The sequence below is a fragment of the Sinocyclocheilus rhinocerous genome, unplaced genomic scaffold, assembly GCF_001515625.1.
Source record: "Sinocyclocheilus rhinocerous isolate Xijiao unplaced genomic scaffold, SAMN03320098_v1.1 scaffold869, whole genome shotgun sequence".
Lineage (NCBI taxonomy): Eukaryota > Metazoa > Chordata > Actinopteri > Cypriniformes > Cyprinidae > Sinocyclocheilus > Sinocyclocheilus rhinocerous.
This window is the reverse complement of record NW_015653483.1, coordinates 182,285-202,675: the sequence shown is the minus strand read 5'-3', so window position 1 is coordinate 202,675 and position 20,391 is coordinate 182,285. Positions and strand designations below refer to the sequence as shown.

Here is a 20,391-nt window from a genome sequence, read left to right as displayed (position 1 = left end):
TGTTCTACCCTGAAAAATAAGGATTATTAGATATTAGTATAAAAAAAACGCAGTGTATTTTTAGTGGTCGGTGTATTTTTGCTGTGATTCAAAGGAAAACTAGATTGATTTTCGATTGCGAGATGTTAAATCACATTTGTCAACAGTAATTTTGAAGCATTGTAATATCTCAACAACATAATACAGTCAATCTCAGCTGATTTAAGAGGGACAGAACTGGCTGCATTTAGAGGATGAGATCTCATGTGTTTTTCTTTTGTCACATAATTTGTGTGTGCTGATGTTGATTATGTGCCTGATTCGCTGATACATTTCCATACATGTTAAATTGGAGAGCACAGAGTCAGAGCTGAATGGAGCAGCCAGAGCTGGTAACTGAACATAACAAAACAAATCAAATGACTTTTTTTTTTATTTTTTTAAGACAGGCAAGGGATATGCAGATAGGAACATCAGAAAAACAGCATAGTAATCTGGATAAATCTGGTCTTTCTTAATACTAGAACATATTAATGTGAATGAGATTTTTCCTGATGCCACTCAGGATAGGATGCTTCGATATAGGAAGGAGAGCATAAAACAAATATGATGGGTCATTGTGCCAATACAGCACACACAATTTAGCATTGCACAGGTGCAAAGACACAGCAATTATTTCCCAATTAATGCCGGTTGTGTGATTATAGTTATGCTTTTATTTAAATATATGGTGCAGGCGAGATGTCCTCATAATTGAATTTCTCTTGGAAATGTGCCTGAAATGTGGAGCGGCACAATGGATTCCTCCCCAGTGAGGTGACAGCATGCATACTGTTCTGTTAACTCTCCCAATTAGGTCCCTCCTCATAATGTTCAATGGTGCATTTTCAGTCATTTAGTGAACAAGTGTCAAGTAAATAAATCAATAATTGCACACAGAGAAATATGTATTCCTTAATGCTCATAGTCTATAATTGTGATTGTTAAGGACCCACCACGCAATGAAGCAATGCTGGGCTAAACAAATTATTATTATACTAACACACAATACATAGTGGAAAAGTCATAAATGACCTCTAAATGAGTACTACCATTCTTTGAAGCACAGTACCTTAGAGTACAATATAAACATAAATGTACATGAATATGGTAATCATTCATTATCACTGTATAGGGTTGAATCAATAACACAGTCTTGGTCATTGGTATCTCAGTATAGCTAATAAATGGATACCTTTGACAAGGAATTTAGACCATTTAGTAGTGCTGTGTTCAAAATATCGATACGACGATGTATCGTCACAGAGATTTGACGATACGAGTATCGATACAGCTGGCCCTGTATCGATATTGTGGCACGTGTGCAGCAGTGGACCATGCTTAATTTGTTTAAAATTTTACAACGTTTAAAATTGAGTAGAAAAGTGCGAGGTTTCTAAAAAAGAATGAATAGAGCATATATATAGGCTACAACAAGGTTTAATCTGGCCGCAGAGGAACACAACTGGGTTGCCTGATATAAAGAGACGTAATCCCCGAAACAGAGCTTTACACTTGCGCAATACGGAAACAGGGCTGTACAGTGCGACATATTGCGTCCGATACAGTTTTGCATGTTCATAACACAGCCGCTTAATAGTGTGAAGTGATTTCGTTGTGCTTGTTTGTCTGTGTGAGATTGATTATACTTGGTAGTTAGGGGTGTGCGCTATGACGATTTTTGATAGTGAACGATTAAAATGTCTCCACAATCTGCTTTTGAAGAAATATCGTTGTATCGTGCTACAGTTCAGGCGTCTCCCTCAGTCTCAATATAATGTACAACGCCACATGCATTCACATCAGTGTTAGCTCAGCAGTAGAGTTACACTCACGGGACACTGCACTTATGCGCAGTCACAAAACTACATTATTTCCATCTTCTTTAAAGCAATACCGGTTAAACATTTTTACAACAAAGTTGTCTTTCGCGTCTAATACTGTCAAAAACACACAAGGATTACATATAAACACAGTTGGTCATGTCTGAAATGAAAGTAAACAGATGGTACGTGAGAGGCAGGCAGACAGGCCTTTCTCTTCCCTGAACAGAGGAGATGAATCAAGACATCAGCAGCGCAGCAGGACTTCAGCCGACAGAAGGCTGCTATGTGCTGAGCTGGTCTTCTCTGTCAGAGAGCCATGTTCCACTGCCATCCCTCACCCAACACAACGCACAACCCTCCCTAACTCACACCACTGCTGTGCAATATGCCAAGTCTCTTTCATCCACCTCAAAGTAATTGGAGCAAACGTATGACTGAAGAGGAGCCTGTTTTTCAGGGGAGGAGGCGAAAACATAGGACGATGATAAAAAGAAACGACAGTGAAAAATGGGTCTCCGTTCTCGCTTTTAATTGTTATACGTAAGAGGAAACTCGTCGAGGCTCATTAGAGGCTGCTAACATATGTAGCCTTCCAGATCGCCATCCTGTCAGTTTATTTGGCACAGTTTGAGCCTTTGTGAGCGGAGTTATTGTTTTTTATGGAAGCAACATCAAAGTGGCGGTGGAACGGAACACCTTTTATCAAGAAAAACACTCCTTCAAATGCCAAAAACAAACAAACACTTTGTTAATTAAAACAATTGCACTTTCATTGTTTTTCTAAAAAAAAAAAAAAAAAAAAAAAGGACAATTTTGGTAATATGATAAAAAGCCAAATCAACTTTTCAATAACAATTTGTTCTGTTCAAAAAGTTTTAAGTAATTTATGACTACCTGAGAGGTCCACATGATGACCAATGGAACAGGGAGATCTGCAGAAAACTCTGGGGCCTCAGTTGGATACTAAACAGATAGAAAAAAGACAGAGATATATAATCACAGTTTAAAACAGTATATATGGTAAGCAAGTAGTAATTTAGCAGATGCATCATGCTTTTATCACTAAAAATGTTCATGGAAGTCTGGAATGGTGTTTTTCAAATATTAAAGTGTAAAAGGTAATGCATTAATGCTTATTACTGCGTTTTGTTATGTATATAATTATTAAATATCATCCTTCCTTGTGCTTATTTAGTGAAAAACATTGTAAAAAACATGCTTAGATTATTTATAACTAGATTTTTTTACTTTTAATCTACTTGGCAAAAATGGCAATTTGAATGAAATGATGGCTCCTGCTAGTAATTATAATTATAATATAATTATAATATTATAAAAAGTATAAAAAAAAAGTATACTCAAAAGTTTGGGGTCAATTTTTTTTAATTTTTTTAGAAGTGACAGTAAATTACAATATTACATAAGATATCTATTTCAAATTAATGCTGTTTCTTTTGATCTTTCTATTCATCAAAATGTCACCATTTCCACAATAATACTGAGCAGCACAACTGATTTTAACATTGATAATAAGAAATGTTTCTTGAGCACCAAATCAGTAGAATTTTTTCTGAAGGATCATGTGACACTAAAGACTGGAGTAATGGCCGCTGGAAATTCAACTTTGCCATCACAGGAATAAATTACATTTTAAAATATATTCAAATTGAAAAACAGTGATTGCGGTACTATTGTTCTTCATTTTGGTAAGGCTTAAGGAGCATAAGAGACTTGGAATAATGACAATGGTATATAATATGAATACTAAACAGTAGTGCATATTATATAACATTATATATTATTTATATATAAAATTAAATAATAAATGAATACAAGTACTGTTAAAAATATTAATAATACACTTATAGTAATAAAATTACTAGGACAACTTACCAGAAGACCTTTCTTATTGAGCCTCTTTAAGCTTGAAATTCTCTTACATATGTTTCCACGCTTCAACCAATAATACAACTATGTGTATGACCCCACAACCCACATTTCCACCAGCAGCAGAAATGCCTTTACTGGCTCCTGTTGAGTAAGCTGCTGCTGGGTGACGGAGGGCCTCGTGAAAGGTGCCCGGCTCTGGGAAGATGAGCAGATGTGAGGTGGGTAGATCACGGCTATTTTTAGCACCCAGCAGGACGGTGGGCACAGGGGGCTTCTCACGCCCTGCTGAATCTCATCAGGACCCCGTGCAGTGTCCGCAAGGAGCCACTGGCATCTATACCATGCCACCACTTGCAATGCCAAGCAGAGCTCACTCACACACAGCCCGACTTTCAGACTAAACCACTCACACGCCACAATTTTCTGCTTCTTCTGTGGCCCCTGTAATCACCTTATGAGGATCACTCGTGGTCTTATCTGTGCCACCGCATCCCTGCACACTCGCTCACCTCTCCTTCAGGCCCTGCCACAATCTCACAGCTCCATCTCTCAACATAATCTTACAGTCACAGTACATTAGCGCCACATGCTTAAAGTTAGATACTAAACCAAAGTTCTGCTCCTTCTGCAGTCCAGCTGAGTCTGAGAATCCTGATACAGAAAGCTGTGTGAACTAGTCCAGCCATCTGTGACCCACAAAAATCAGAAATGTGCAAATTAACTAAATATTTTAAGTTTCTTTTTTTGTGAACCCTAATATGAAACTTATTTAATAAAAAAGGAGAGGTTTTCACATTTAGAAAAATGTGGCTCAATTTTGACAGTTTATAAATAAATTGCAGTATATATACAGTATATACATACATATATATATATATATATATATATATATATATATATACACACACACACACACACACACACCATTCACACCATTCAAACGTTTAAATTTTAATTATAGTTTAAATTGTATTATACTAAAACGATTATCTTAAATTGTAAAAATGTTTCACACTATTTCTGTTTTTAATGCAGCTTTGGTAAGCATAAGAGATAAATAAATCTTATTTATTTTTCTAATATAAATAATCATACTAAATTATTGTGTTAAATTGACGAACCTAGTTTTTACTGAATGCAAATCACAAAACTCTTAAATAAGGACCATGCTAAACTGACCATAAAATAAAAACAGAGAAAATAAGAAATAAAATAGGGCTTGACCCTTGGCTTCACCTTGGACTTGAGCTTGACTGCAATGGCGTGTTGACGACCTGCAGAGTCCTCTGCCTTCAGCTTGAGTGTGCGGAACTCTGCATCGATGAAGAGCAGTCTGCCAAAACAGATCAATAGCACCACACATGGTTTTGGTTGATTTCTTCATTTAAAGATGCTCGTCAGACCTACACAATTCTTTCTCCCGGCCAACAGTGCGGAAAGTCTTGAATCGACTACAGCGACCACAGCTGATTTATTGCTAAAATTCCAGCACTTCACATGACACTTGCATTTCAGCAGCATATTTACGAGTCGTATAACAGCATATCGCGGTTAGTCCATTCATGCACACTTTACTCTGAGTGTTCCCATCGGCTAAAACTGCAGGATCACATATCAACATTCTGTCCCTAAGCACTTAGATCCACATAAAAACTCTGGGAGAAGAACTTCTACACTTTATTGGCTCAAATTTTATTTTAATTTGTAAAAAAAAAAAAAAAATGTAAATGTCAAGAAAACCTAAAAAAAAAAGGAAATAATTCATATAGATTTTTTAAATACTTTTTTTGTTGAAGTTCTGTACACTATTCTGTATTCAAGGTGCAAGGGAAACATTTTATTACTTTATTTTTGTTGTTTACAATTGACTAATATACTAATATAATATACATGTACAATTGATATACAAGTGCATTCATTTACTCAACATCAATGCATTGATTTATTCCAGGTTCTAGTTTAGAGAGCTGTCTACGTTTTGAGGTGGCTGGAGAACAGGTTGGATGGATTTCCCCAAAAGTAGCATCAATTCTTGGTCGTTTTCCTGCTGTCTTCAGACCATATGGGAGCACTATAACCTTCTGCTCCGGACTTGACACTTTTGAGAGCAGATCAGTGGCTGTGGATGAGGTCTTGCAGGAGCTGAGGAGAGAGGCATCATTCACCTGTCTCATAGGCTGGAGAGATGAGGTGAGACATCTCTGGTACATGCTAGATAATTACACATCTTCATTCTTATCTCTTGGGCAGTTGTTTTGAATTTTTATTTTTCCTTTTTCATTTAAATTTTAGTTCAAGTTTAGTCATTGTTGTGTGGTTTTGTCATTTTTAGTAGTTTTTGTTTATTTTATAAATGTCTATATAGTTTTTATTAATTTTTAATTCAGTTTTAGGTATTTAAATACATCGTTAAATTAAACGAAAATGAGAAATATTGCCTTGGCAACTATGTGAAATAAAGTTTTTTACATTTTATTTTATTTCATTTAACGGTTACTTTATTTCAGGTAACAAAAATGTTTTTTTTTTTGTGGATTTAGTTTTAGTTTCAGATTTAGTTCTTGACTCTTAAATTCAAGCTCAGTGTCAACAAGTGCATCAATTCAAATTCTTGTTTTATTTATTTTTTTATTAATTTCAGTGACATAATTATCACAAAGCAGTTGCTCATTTGTGCGTAAAATAATATTAATGCATATTGTGATTGTCTGTTTATCCAAAAAAAAAAAAAAAAAAAAAAAAAAAAACTTAATACCACCACTCCCAACCAATAAAATATAGAATGACTTAACATAAGTGATCACACTGAAGAAAAGTAATGTTCTTCCTCCGTATTTGTCTTGTTTTCCAGTGCAAATGTCTAAATATTCTTAAATCAAGAGACACTTACTTGAGAAGTACAATGACGTAAGAAGTTTTGTTTTCTGTGAAATTGATCAAAATGAAGAGTTTGATTAAAACAAGAACAATGTTGTAAGATATCTGCCAATGCGCTCAGAAAAATGTATTTAATTCAAAAGGAAAACAAGTTCTCATACCCCACTAACTGATATTTGTTCATGTTTTAAGCATAAACTCACTTAATTATGTTAAATTTTCCAGAAAACAAGACTTCATTCTGCATCTCGAGCAAATGTATCTTGATTTAAGGACAATGGGATATTTATTCTAGAAAGCAAGACAAAAATACTGAGGAAGATATTCATTTTTTGCAATGCATGCAACATTTAATGTAACAACTATTATAATTTAAAACTGTCTGCTCTGATTTAAGACCTTTAAAGGCCTTAATTTGTAGAAAGGCAAATTAAGACTTTTTTAAGACCAACAGAAAGCCTGTATGTAAGCTTAGTGAATGCAAATGTATAATGTACAGCTGCTATTTTATAGATTTTTATGAATGTATATTATTACATTTTAAAAAGTGCTTTGTTAGCTTATTTTAAAACCATTAATGGTGACATTGGTGGTAACATTTGTGAACACTGTTTGTAATTTTTAATGCAAACATTTTGACAGATCCACCTACAAACTATCTTTTTTTTCTCTGTTCCAATGTTCAAAATGTCCTTAATGCTCTGTGTTTTTCTCTCACAACCCATGAAGCAATGGGATAAATCTTTTGCATCGCATTCAATTACATGAGCTTTTGGCACAAAATCACACCAATCATTCATTTCCTCAAAATTGAGATCTCTTTTGTGAGCTGGAACCCCATTCAGCCACTCTGCATTCTACAGGGATCTCCCGCCACAGTATCAGGCCTTGCTGGCGTTCACCTCAGTTGATTGAAACAGCTTGACGGCTCGATGTCTTGCTGGGAGGATTGATGAGAGCATTACATTTGCAACTAGAAAATCAGCTCCCCTCATAAATGGCGAAGGAACATTTGGCATGTTTGCATACAAACAGGCCATAGATGAAAGTATAAAGCTGTACAAAAAAATCGGAAGAGTAAGATGAGGAAAACACAAACTCTAATACCGCCAAGGCCACATTTGCGAAGACTTTTCATCACAACTTTCCAGATATGCAAAAAGCCAGCTGCTGAGAATAGTACAGTTATTCCATTCTCACAGGTGCCACCAGGGATCATGGGTTTTAAGATATAACTGCTGGCTAGAGTGAGATGGTGAGAAGACCAGCCAATAGGAAACCTGCTCAGGTGTCATTATCTTGGCGGGGTGTTAAAAGACCACAGCGAGAGGCCCCGTGCTTCTCTCTCATACATGTGCAAGGTGTGACAAACTCTCACCATGGCTCCCATGCACCAATTGTCTAAAAAAATCTGAACCGTTTCAGATGACAAACGCAATATCTCACAGTGAAATGGGAGCAAAATGGGATCAAAGTCAAAATATTCAAGTTTCATTTACTTATGACCTAACGCTTTGCTGTGCTATTCCAAATAGCATACTTAGACTGCACTATAAAGCAGCCAGAGACTGATGTTTTGTAATTTTCTAAATATCTGACTCTTTTGAACTATTCTGGGGATAAGAGGGGAGAACAGACCTGACCCCATCTATACAGTAATTAACAGTAAACGTGGCTTCTTCAAGGCAACTAAAACTCATTAAAATGACCAGGTTCTGCGGCACTTCCCCCTTCCTAAACCAATCAGGGTCCGCTACTGTGCCGGACTTGAGGCTATTAACAGAGACACGAATTAAGGATCTTAATTAATCTCAAGTGCATTTACAGATAGCGCTGGTGTATAATACTTCTGACCGCAATTCAGGTCTGAAACGTGCACCTTATTTCCAGCCTAACTTTTCAGCCTACATTTCCCCATTAAACTTGAGAGTGGGTCTCCAATTAGACCAATTTGCATTTGCTAATATCATAATTATATCTTTGGACATTAATAGAAAGTGGAAAATGAGAAGCCTAGTGAAATCACAGCTTGATACATGGCTGACAGACACCACATTAGCCTCTTCTATTACAAAGCAAGAAATCTGACAGGCTGTTTTCATGAAACTATAGTAACTTTAGTTGATGACAGAAGTACGTGCTATTAATGTCCTACACATTTACAGTAATGCAAAGGATTTGTACTGTATGTAATTATAAGAGAACACAACGCAATGTGAGAAGCACTAGGCCAATAGAAACATCATACTTATCCCATCCTAAGATCTCCATTTCTGTTATCAGCTGGGAATAATACTGAGGTGGTGAGAAAGACTGACATCCTGGTTGGCTCTTCAATGCCACTTCCTGATAATAGACAAGCTCGTAATGAGAATCATTTATTCTATCTGCGGGACTCATGTGCTTATTATGGTAATATGATGCTGAACATTACATCATGTATAACATTTGTCAACATGAATATGGTAATGTCCAACCCCGGGGATAAATCATGCAATATTTTAAGAATATTTACCAATACTGTCCTGAGTTCCAGGATAAAAGCCATCAAATTAGCTGAATGCTGTAACCTCTGTTCAAAGAAAATAAATACAAATACTGTGATTAAAGTAGAACATACAGAATTTCAAAACCAGCACCTGTCATTTGACTAATGAGAGTGACCATTAGAGTTAATTATTAATCATTTTAAATTCATAAGTCAAATAAAACTGTTAAAATGACAATAATAAAAATCAACGCTTTATACGTGACTTAAATATACTGGCTCAATATTATATACACAAACTTAAATGGAATGAAAAAGCTTTTCACTAATTTAAAAGCACTTTGGTAGCTTTATCAAAAAGTACAAATATGAAACTGATTAGTATAGAGTATTTTTGCAATATTTTACAATATGGAATATTTTGTTATTAGTGTAATTGAGTTTTATTATTTACTTATTTATGACATTTTACATATGATCATAAATTGTATATGGTGTAATGTTCTTCACGTTGATTGATACATGTTGTTTAAGTTCTTTGTTACCTCAATAAAAAAGGCAAAGACAATATACACAGAAATAATATTCGATGGACATCACATACAAGAAAAAACTACTATTAAAGAAATACTATTTCAGTCATACTTTGCCTGTTTCATCTGATGATCATGCGGTAGAGATATTCTTATCCTGAAGTCTTTTTCCTGTCAAAGATTAAATAATGAGAAAAATGTGAGACTTGTGACAATCGCTTCACTGGTATACGATTCACACGACATTACATATCCACACTGTAAACGCAGCTGACAACCTACGCTGTCTTCTTTACCATGACTGTGAACTGAGATGTGAAACTTTTCTTACCAGTACTGTGATGAAGCCGTCATAGACTGTCTTCTCCTTATTAAGCGCAATGATCATAGGGCTTTCTCTCATCAGCAAACAGCTCATGATGAAAAATAAGTATGTCAAAGCACGGGCTGAATATAAACCGCTAGCTAAACACCTATTTAGATGTCTCGACAATAAACTAAAACATATAAACACAAACTAAAGCTTTACAGGCATAAACATTTCAATCGCTGCAGTCAGAAGCTTCTTCCACTATTGTGATACAGGCAAAGCGAAAGTAACTTCCCGCGAAAAGACTCGAGCGTCGCTGACGTCATTAAAGTTTGAATGACCGAACTTTATTTGAACTAATTTGCAACAGGATTTAACCACATAAGGCCTGTTTAACTGTTAATATTTGAATAACCAAATCTATCACTGCAATATATCGGCAGTGTACAGAATCTCAACATCTCGTAAAATAAAGGTGCTATTGCGCAATATGTGAAGTTTAATATTAGTTAATCATTTGATGGATGATTTAATTCGCTTCTTTAATTAAAATCAAACCAAGCAAACTACACACAGTGCAAAAGGTAGGCCCTAGGTCCCGTGTGATGCAACGTTATTTTAGGAGCATTTTGCAGCAGTTTTATGACTTCCGTCCTCCAAACTAATTCCAGTATCGCCATATTTTTTGTTGTGTCTGTTGGGTGAACAAGTGAATGCAATAAACCCAAACTTGCATAGATATAGTCAACTATGAAGAGCTTGAACAGTGTTTTCAGGACTGACATTTACAGGTAGGGGCAAATTGTCACACGTTTTATGAAATCATACAATATTGTAGTAAATTATTTGTGGAAATCGGTCGATGTAGGTTTACATTTTTACCCTTTTTTTTTTTTTTTTTTACAAATACAGAAACGGAGTATTTGTAGCCTATATGAAATTAACAATGCTTTTTTTGGCTGAAATATCATTTAAATATAATTACTTTTTTAAATGAATGTTTTTATATTATTTATGTTTTTTTTAGCTTTTTAGATTAGACTTAGATTATTTTAACAATTAAACTTAATAAAAAGTAATTAATGTCGTCCCCTTGGAAGTTTGCTGAGGCTCCTTAATGGGCCATCTAGTTGATATCTTGTTTAAGGCATGTTTCAGTGTGATGATAAATGATCTTTTAAATATTTGTTTTAACTGGGCAAAACGGTGGAAATCTTAAAGATGATGATGATTATTATTTGTAGCCAAGATTATGGTGTCTATGTGTTCATACAGAAACTGATTCTGAGAAATATTCACTGGGCTAAATGGTGTGACACATAGCCACAATATCCCAAATGTCAGCATATATCAGTTGTTCTCTGACAGGTTTCCTTTGTGGCAACACTCCACTTAAACATTTCTTTCCCCCCAATAGACAGCATCTGTCTTGCATTAATACTAGTGAAAATATAAAACGTGAATAATAACTTTACCCTGTCCTTGTCATTTTCTGCTCTGATGCTATGGATGCAGATGTCTATGGATTAATGTTTTGATGTCTAATTCCCTCTTCATTAAACATCACAGGCTCTAATATGCAGTGTTTTTTTAATTCCAAAAATGCTCAAATATTCAGTAAGGCTGCCTTTAAGCAAACACACATTATTACAACTGAGAGCTAATTATTAATCATTTTAAATTCATAAGAAAATAATGAACTTTAACTAGTTAGGGTACCGCATAAATCTAGGCAGGGCAAATCATAAATCTGGTCTTTTTACCCTAGAGGCATAGGGAAAAAGCTTTTTCCCCCATGCCAAACATTGCGTGTTAATTAAGACGTATTTCTAGAATGATGAGAAATAGCTGCAAACTATTTCCTTTTCCTATTGTACCTGCTTCACAATATGTTGATATCCATGAAGTAGCCGTTTCATTTGCCAGCAACAATGCAATCTGCGGAGTGTGTGATTGTATATTGCTTGTGTAGAGTGTCAAGCGTGCGTGCTACACATTGTGCCTGGAGAGATTGATGTTTTGTCATCCACCTGCTTCTAAGCTGTAAAAGCAAGCGCAGCAAAGGCAAATCTACCCAGCTTCAAAATCCAAACAAAGAAATCTTAGTGGGCTGTTTACATATCTGTGGAAGGATATCTGTGCTTGTGTTGACGGGGTGCTAGAGTGGTTGAGAGATCAGTCCCTGCACAATGGGTGAGTGTTAAATGCTTTTTTTTTTGTTTGCGACAGTGAGGAACAATTTAAAGCGATTTTGGCTCTGACTGTGGTTTGGAGAGGGTGAGCCTGGCAACCTCACATAGGGAGAGAGAGAGAGAGGGGTTCCTATTTCCCTTCACATGCAGATTGTTACAGCCGAACACTGCACAGGGTTAATGGCAATCCTGAATAAAGGATTTAAACAATTATGCTTTTCAGAATTGCTGGAGAAACGCAGATTATTTCTTTTCTCCTGCTATTGCCTTATTCCTGCGGCATCTGCTTTTCTTTTATACCTTTTGAGGAGCGTGATCTATTGTGCATTGTTTATCTCCAGCCATGGTCACTTCTCTGGAATGCAATTGGCTGGAACTACATCGTGTGGGTCTTGCTCCCTGCTTTTTTCCCTCTCCCTCTCTCTCTAACAGATTATTTTGAAGCGAGACAAGAGCAGGGGTGGCCGATTTATCGCGCCTCTCTCTCTCTCTCTCTCTCTCCCCTTGCCATGCATTAATCTGAATGAGAATAAGGACTATTGTTCTTTTCCGATCTCGGTAGACAAGCTTTAATGCTGTTTTTACGAACCGGTTTGAAAATATATCGTTATTGCTAGATTGTGGATCGTGAGATCCTTTTATAGGTGATGATTTATCTAAGCTTCCTCCAGTTTCTCATATACGATCAGATTAGAACATGCTTGATTGTAATGGGTTTTGTGCATTTTTTATTTAGTATTTGTAAGTTTTAGAGAACATTTCAGAAAAAAAAAGATTATATTAAGAATATTGCATATTTTTTGTTATTATTATTAGTATAGTATTTATTTACTAATATAATATATAACATGATATTATTTTATATATATATTGTTTTTTTAGATAATCTAAACTATATATTAATTTGAGAAATTCTTCAAATAAATATATATATTTTTTGCTATTTATATAGTTTTTTTATATCTGTTTATATAATTTTATTATAGTATGTTATAAATTAGAAATCTAGATTTATATGTTTACGTTCTCAGCCCTGAACACCTGTGCATACTAAGCAGACAGCGAGAATGAACCACTATGATGTAGACTTTGGCATGTGTATTAGTTGTAGCTTTACCAGAGCTCCCATAGCTGCCCATTATTTGAATGACTGGTGTAATGAGACGGATCAAACCTGGTGCTGAGCTGACCAGGGAAAACGTGCATGTCAGCTATTTGGCCAGGGTCCTGGACCATCATTACACTTTCTTTATGGAGCCATTCAGACTGTACATGAAGCACAATATGTCAGTGGAAATTAAAATGTCCCAGCACTCTCTCCTCGTTCCTGATCATTTACTGTGCGCACTGGCCGTTAGCCTTTGCATGTCTGTAATGGGACACCTTCCCATGTCTCACCACCAGCCAAATACTTCAAAGTTATATACTGCTTGTATATAGTTCACCAGTGACTAAAAGTCAAAAAAGTATTTTAAAAAATCTGATTGTACCTTGGTGAATATCTACAATAAGGGAGACTGGGGCTAATTGTCACACCTTTCAAATATCTAGTTTAAAACCCTCTTAAATTAAAATATTTTTTGGAAATTGTTCACCAAACTAAAATTACAGCATCATATCTTTGCCTTCGTTAATGTTTAAACAAGTAAATGTAATAAAACATTCAAGAGTCAAGTATATATAATGAAGGTAGGTTTTAATTGAAAGATCAGGTCAGGTTGGGGCAAATTGTCATGTTTTTTAATTTATGGCTAAATTTGTGCTGTATTTGTGGCTAAAATAATGGTTTGATATTTTTTGTTACGGTTTATGTTATCATGAAATGGCATATTTTTTATTGTTTTATTTCAGTATTATAGAAATTGAAAATCTTTCAAAAATCTTTAAAAAAATGACTTCATAAAAATATTTTTGTTTTCTGTTACTGTTTATTTTATTGTGAAATGACATATTTTTATTGTTTTATGTATTTCAACACATCTGCTAATATAGAAATAAACTTTCAAAAATGCTTTCAACAATAAAATAAAAATAAAAAGTGTGACAACTAGCCCCAAGTCCCCCTTTATTGTATGTGCCAACTGTAGCATTGACTATAGTCGGAATTAGCTGAATTGCTTATCCAATTATGCTTAGCTGTTAGCACACTGGCACCCATCCACTACAGTGTGTCTGAATGTACACTACGGCTAATTTGCTGTATCACGCTCTGGACCAAACCCTTTTCTTGTGGAGGTGAGGCAGGCAGTGTGAAGACTTAGCCTGGATTACAGGACTTCAGAGATAGCACTGAATCCAGCCTCCTGTCTGACATGAATTGATCGGATTAGAAAGGGTGGATTCCATCCTTGAGGGGATACCAAGCACGTTGTATATAATTGACTTTTTTTCTCCCTCCATGTCTTGTGGGTTGGCAGCGCTAGCAGAAGGGAATACTTTAGTGGGTAAATATCAGAAAGGACTCGGGTTTGACCAGGTTGGTGGAGGCTTAGGAGTCCGATCGATATCGCTGGTGTTGAGTTGCAGTGGCAGCCCAGGGACACGGCACAGAGGAAGTGTCTCTGCACTGTAATGCTCGACCTGCGCATTCACAGAGGTCCAAACGACTCTGCCATGGGTCTTGTTTCAGAGGGTTTTGGTTGTTTACCTCCTTTGTGCTCCTTTTCATCCACTTCCCCCTATCATTTGCTCTCTTAAAGTTTGCTATTTGCTCATTCACAGTTGAATAGACACACATGCTCCAGCTCATCAGAGTGGCATGGATAAGGTTTCATATTTTTTGGTAAATCCTAAAGATTCAAAAGTAGAACTCTCATTTACAGCTTTGAATTAGGCACATCCGGTAACCTTTGAAGTGTGTGTGGAGAACGATCGCAGTCATGTGAGAAGGGCTTGGTAAATGTTAGGTCACTTCAAAAAAAGTTACAACAGTCTTTGCTCTATACATGAATGTATCTATCTATCTATCTATCTGTCTATCTGTCTGTCTGTCTGTCTGTCTCTGTCTCTGTCTGTCTTTATGATGTAATGAGCCCATTTCATCTTCAATATTGTGTCATTAGACCAGAGTCTCTGTGAAAAATTGCAATTCTTCACATAACCATGTGTTGAAAACTGAGCACCTCTCCCATTTTGGCAAAGAATTAGGTTGAGCTTAATGGATCAATTTTTTGATTATTAAAGCCAAGTCTCTGTGCCGAGGCGTAATGCGTTCAGCATTGATCCCTCTCCAGCCTTTTATTGCCGTTACTCCAGTGGCTCTCACATTTAAAAGATATGTTCACACTAATAAAGATTTTACAAAGTGACATGGTTATAAATAAGATATTTGAGTGTAGTGATCACATTCTTAAAGGAAGGTACAGACTGGAGAGAAGTCAAGGAACCTCTCAGGGAGCCTTGAGGGATGCCACAAATTTTGAAACTACAGTATAAATGTGATTCCTGGAAAATTAAAGCTGAAAAGACTTAAAACACTGGCCAATTTTAAATTGGATTTACTTATGTACTACTGAAGTTTCAGTGATGGTGGAAATCATAGTGCACCGCCAACACATAATGACTCTTATTTTCTATATTATATTACATTGATATAAAGTATCAATTTGGCCAACATGTTTTTGTTTCAGCATATCTTGATTCATGGTCAGTCGGATGTTGGAGCAGTGCTACATTTGAGTATTTCTTCTGGCTCATCCTGACAATAGAGTTTGATTTAAAGGACGCTGTGGAAAAAGCATCCCAACGTGTTCAAAGGGCCAAGAGCATATGGAGTCTTTTTTGACCATATGAGTTGAAATGAACCCAAAAGCATGGCGCGTAATGATTGTTGCACACTGGGCCCACGAGCTGTGCTGTGAGCTAACCAATCAATATCCCATCAATAGCTTTTTATTAAAATTGTTCGCAAGCAAATCAAAATCTATATTGTTTTCACTGAAGAAAAGAGTGTGAAATATTCCATTTGTGCGTTAGTCAGATGAATGGTGTGAAATATTGGTTTCTATGCATGATGGAATTAGCGCTCGTTGCCTATACGTATTTTTATTAGAATATCTCACCCGAATTGATTTTTCCTAAGCGATGCATTTGTGATTAACTTATTTCCATTCATTTCAACTGAGCTAAATTAACTATCATATTACCCCTGTATAAAGATGAGATTAATAACACAAGTATTCATTATACTTATGAGATGAATGATATGCTGCACAGGCCGTATCGATTCAGCTGCAAGGAGAGAGTGCGGGGCGGGTTGCTTATCGCCAAGCTTTTATCGCTTATTTAACGCTATATATTGGGCAGTACAGGCCGTTTAAATGACTCTATTTCACCAGCTTGAAATATGAGCCACTGAAATTCTCGATAGTGCATCTGTCACCACAAAAGTACTTTTTCCGCTCCTCCTTTCCACTCAGCATTGTTTAGCCTTTTAAATCAGATCAGTAATCCTCCCTCTGTGATAGACCATTAGACATACACTGGAATTTGAAGAGCATCTTTATTTAGATCAACCGTTCTGAATATTACTGAATAAACTACCCACCTCTTCACTTTCCCCGAGCTCAGAGATGAACGAGGGAGGAAAAAAAAGAGAAAGCAAAACAGATAGTAGGTGTGAAGGCTGAAAAGGATATTCACTGAAAGTTCCCATTGCTGGGGTTTGTTTCTTATCTTTGCAGACGAGTGGGAAATCAAAGACTGGAATGCTGGGAGAACGCTGGGGAAACTGACGAAGGGGTGAGCTCTGGAAAGGAGGAAGGATACTTCCTGTTCCTGCTGGAGTGACCCACAGGTCTGAGGAGGAGTGAGGGAGAGGAAGGCGGAGACAGTGAGTATGAAATGAGACGGTAGCAATGAAAGCACAGGAAGAAATGTGTTTGGAATAGAGTTGGTATGAAAAGGAAATATTCATTAATAGTCCTTTACAGCGTAGTTTGGCCTAGTGTGGCGAGTCACTATTTATTCATTTTTAAATTATGCTTCTTTTACAGGTTTTCTTTTTAAGTTTTCTTTTACAGGGTTTCTGTTACAGGTTTTCTACAGGTCGTTGCAGTTGAATTCATCTGTGAAATCCAGTAATTCGTTTTTGTACAATATTGCGTAAGGCAACCGCAAGGTCATAACCGTTATATTTGTAACATTGTCATATCTGTTTAATTTTTCAAATATCTCACATTCATATTCTTCATTTTTCAGCATTGTATCATGATATCACACCTTTATCCTTTTTTAAATATCTGCACATTTTCAAGCAGTTGTAATTGTCAGGAAATAATCTGCAGTCGCACATGCCAGCCAAAAGAGGGCAACATGATTTCAGAATTCCTCCGCATACTAGGACAGAACAGTGTCTAGAGGGTTAAATAAACGTGTAAGTAACAATAATTTACATTTGCGTTTGGAATGGCTTCCCTATTCTGTCAGTCGGCAGTTCAAAGCAGTTCGACACTCTTGGCAACAAAGGAAGATGTTGTCACATGCGTGAGATATTCCAGGGCTGAAATGAAGTTGCTCACCATCGGCGTGTCATCATGGAAGGACATCTCTTCCGTGATGACTGAATGAAAACAAAAGAGAAATTACATTAACCTATCATTGCTGAAACAACCTGCTGTCAAAGAGATACTGTGGCTTGAGATCACAAGGTTCATTATATTTAGGCAGTTCCTGTGCTTAATAGTGATGTGATTTAATGAGATTTTTTATTTTTTTTTGTCAGTGTAACATAAATGTAGATTTGGCAGTTCTTGGAAATGCTGGTGATATTACATTCCCAATTCGACGTTATCACTCGTGAGCTTTTCAATATAACTGCATGTGTGCTTTGCATCAATCAATCAAACGAAGGCTAATATTCACAGCAGAAATATTTCAAGATTGTTTTGTTTCTTGCTTCCAACTTAGAAGTATATTGATACAATAAAGCACATACGTACCTTTGCATTATACGTGCATAATTGCATACATGTAAATATGTATGTATCTGTGTGTAATTTTTATTTGTAAGAAAGGCTTGGCAGCATGTATTTACTGGCTGAATGTGTTTGGTGCACACAAGCGTGGATGCAAATTTTCTTTATACGTGTTTGCTCTGTGCATCCTGCATCTCACATGCAAACACACCTTTCTTTTTGAAATTGACAGCCTGGTTTGACGCAGGCTGATGCTTTTGTTAGTAGGTACTGCAGGAAAACTGTAGAAGGGTCACCTGCACTTCAGTCTCTGTCCAGCAGAGGGCCTTTCCAGAATGAACTTGTTATTTAGTGTTTTATTTACATTGCAAATGTAGCATTTTTTTTTTTTTTAATATGTAGTTTATAATAACATTTGTAAGTCGAAACATCAGATTGGATGAGTAGTGTTGTAATTTATAATGCTTCTAATTTGGAAGCATTTATTATTATTTTTTTAATTGTTGTTGTTTATTTTTAATGCATACATAAGCATAATCAAGATTTGATTATTACTGTTGTTAATTTATAATAATTTGTTCATTTTAGACTTTTGATCCGAATCACTTCCTGTGTATGATTTTTTTTCTTTCTTATTTTAGCCTAGCAGTTTTATTCTTCATTCAGTGTCTCTCATTCAATCTCTTATCACTCCTGTCAGTATTATTTCCATAACAGTAATGCACTTGTAGAACAATTCAATTAGGCTGGACATGCTGTACAATTAGGTTTTCCTGTTATGGAATTTAACGGTAAATTACTTGCATATTTCCCAGTCATTTGCAAGTATGCAGGGCCCATTTCATCTGTCTCTGAATAGGAGAAATCATACAGCCATCCTTCTTCCTCTACTTTTTTTTCCTTCTTGAAACCAGCAGCTCGACATTAAAGAACTAAAGGTCAGACAAAACTCTTAAAGTTGAAGGTGACCTATCTAAGACTAATTTAAATCTTCTGTGGCAGTGCAGTTCTCCAGATCATTGTGATTATAAAACGTCTGTTTTATCAATATCATCGCTGCCTTTTGCGAGCAAAGCTGTGCTTGTGAGATGCAGATCTCTCACAGAATGTCACATTAAACAGGTGTACAAACACTCATTCTGCTTATAAATGAAGTAGCCTAAACATGTGTTCTTATGCACATCCTTGCAATAACTAATTATGAAACTTCAGTTTCTTCTTTGGCTTTTTGTTGTAACTGGGTTAAAGTGTGAATGAGATTTGCTGATGTCTGCATTTTGTATTTTTAAGCAACAACAAAGAAGCGCTTGTTTGTTTCTTTGTATTAAGCTAATTGATCACCGCATGTTTTTGACTGATATGCAAACCGTTGTTTTGTAGTAAATGAATTCAAGTGAATTGTAGCTACTAGAATATTCATACGACTGTAAACACATGTACATTTTTATTCTTGCAGGATAATTATGCTCACTTGAAAGTATATTATCTGTCTTTATTTTGAGTTGTGTAACACACGCTGGAGTCTATTAACGGTTTCGCACAAAACGTTCCACAACTTTTTGTAAGCTGTTCCGTCTCGTTTCTAATTGCCGGCTGATATTTTAGCCCTCAGAACCGAATCAAAACTATTCTCTCCACAAGTCTTTTCGCTGAGTGGCACAGATGTACGTCACTTTCTCAGCCTGCCAGTGTAGACTGTCGCGGTGAAGCACGTTTCTTCTCAGAGCTGTAACTGACATGACACCTTCTCCTCAGCGCAGATCCAGGGATGTGTCTAATCGGTGCTGGCAGAACACTCTCTGCTTAATTTTAGCCATAATGGCTGTGAGGGGTGAAATGATACTTTAAAGAGGATAGAGAGAGAGAAAGGGAGTGAGAAGGAGAGCGAGAGACAGTGAGGAGGAAAAAGGAGAAAAAACAAAAAAAAAAACCGAGAGAACTTGAAGGTGATTAGTTGTTCTGGAGAATCTTGGCTGTGGAGGCAGGAACACTAATCCTTGCTTTGGTTGGAGCCATTTTGCGCAATAGGTCCCTGATTCCGCCCCCTCTCAATTTTAAGAACCGTGTCAAGCTCAAGCTCCTCTCCTGCGCCTCGCTGCTCTCATTTCCTATGCCTTCTGGCGAAGCCTGCTATTTATAAGAAATCATTTTTCTTCTTGCTTTTATTTAATTCTTTCCTACTTGTTTGATTTTCTGCCCTGCTTAGGAAGGTGGCCAGATGAGTGGCAGGGATCCAGAGGGTTCCACCGCTCGCATTCTCACACCCAGAATCCTCTGTTGCGGCCCAGCTGCCTCTCTGGCTACCTGAACCTCATCAACTCAACACCACCCTCACATAACAT

At 36.4% G+C, this 20,391-nt stretch overlaps 1 protein-coding gene and 1 long non-coding RNA gene across 2 annotated transcripts in view; one reads left to right on the top strand and one right to left on the bottom strand.

Moving 5' to 3' along the window:
- The window catches only part of LOC107716309 (FA complementation group L), a 21,586-nt gene extending 9,712 nt beyond the window's left edge, over positions 1-11,874 (bottom strand). The window contains exons 1-5 of the mRNA XM_016522680.1: positions 11,820-11,874; positions 9,127-9,183; positions 8,860-8,957; positions 4,971-5,067; positions 2,739-2,807 (exon numbers count right to left, since the gene is read on the bottom strand). Of these exons, the coding sequence (XP_016378166.1) occupies positions 2,739-2,807; positions 4,971-5,067; positions 8,860-8,957; positions 9,127-9,183; positions 11,820-11,861 (363 nt within the window). The 5' untranslated portion in view covers positions 11,862-11,874. The remainder of the gene's footprint in view (positions 1-2,738; positions 2,808-4,970; positions 5,068-8,859; positions 8,958-9,126; positions 9,184-11,819) is intronic.
- On the top strand, positions 10,629-20,391 carry LOC107716310 (uncharacterized). The gene is made up of 3 exons (XR_001637189.1): positions 10,629-10,733; positions 16,817-16,965; positions 20,256-20,391. It is a non-coding gene; the product is annotated as an uncharacterized LOC107716310 (long non-coding RNA).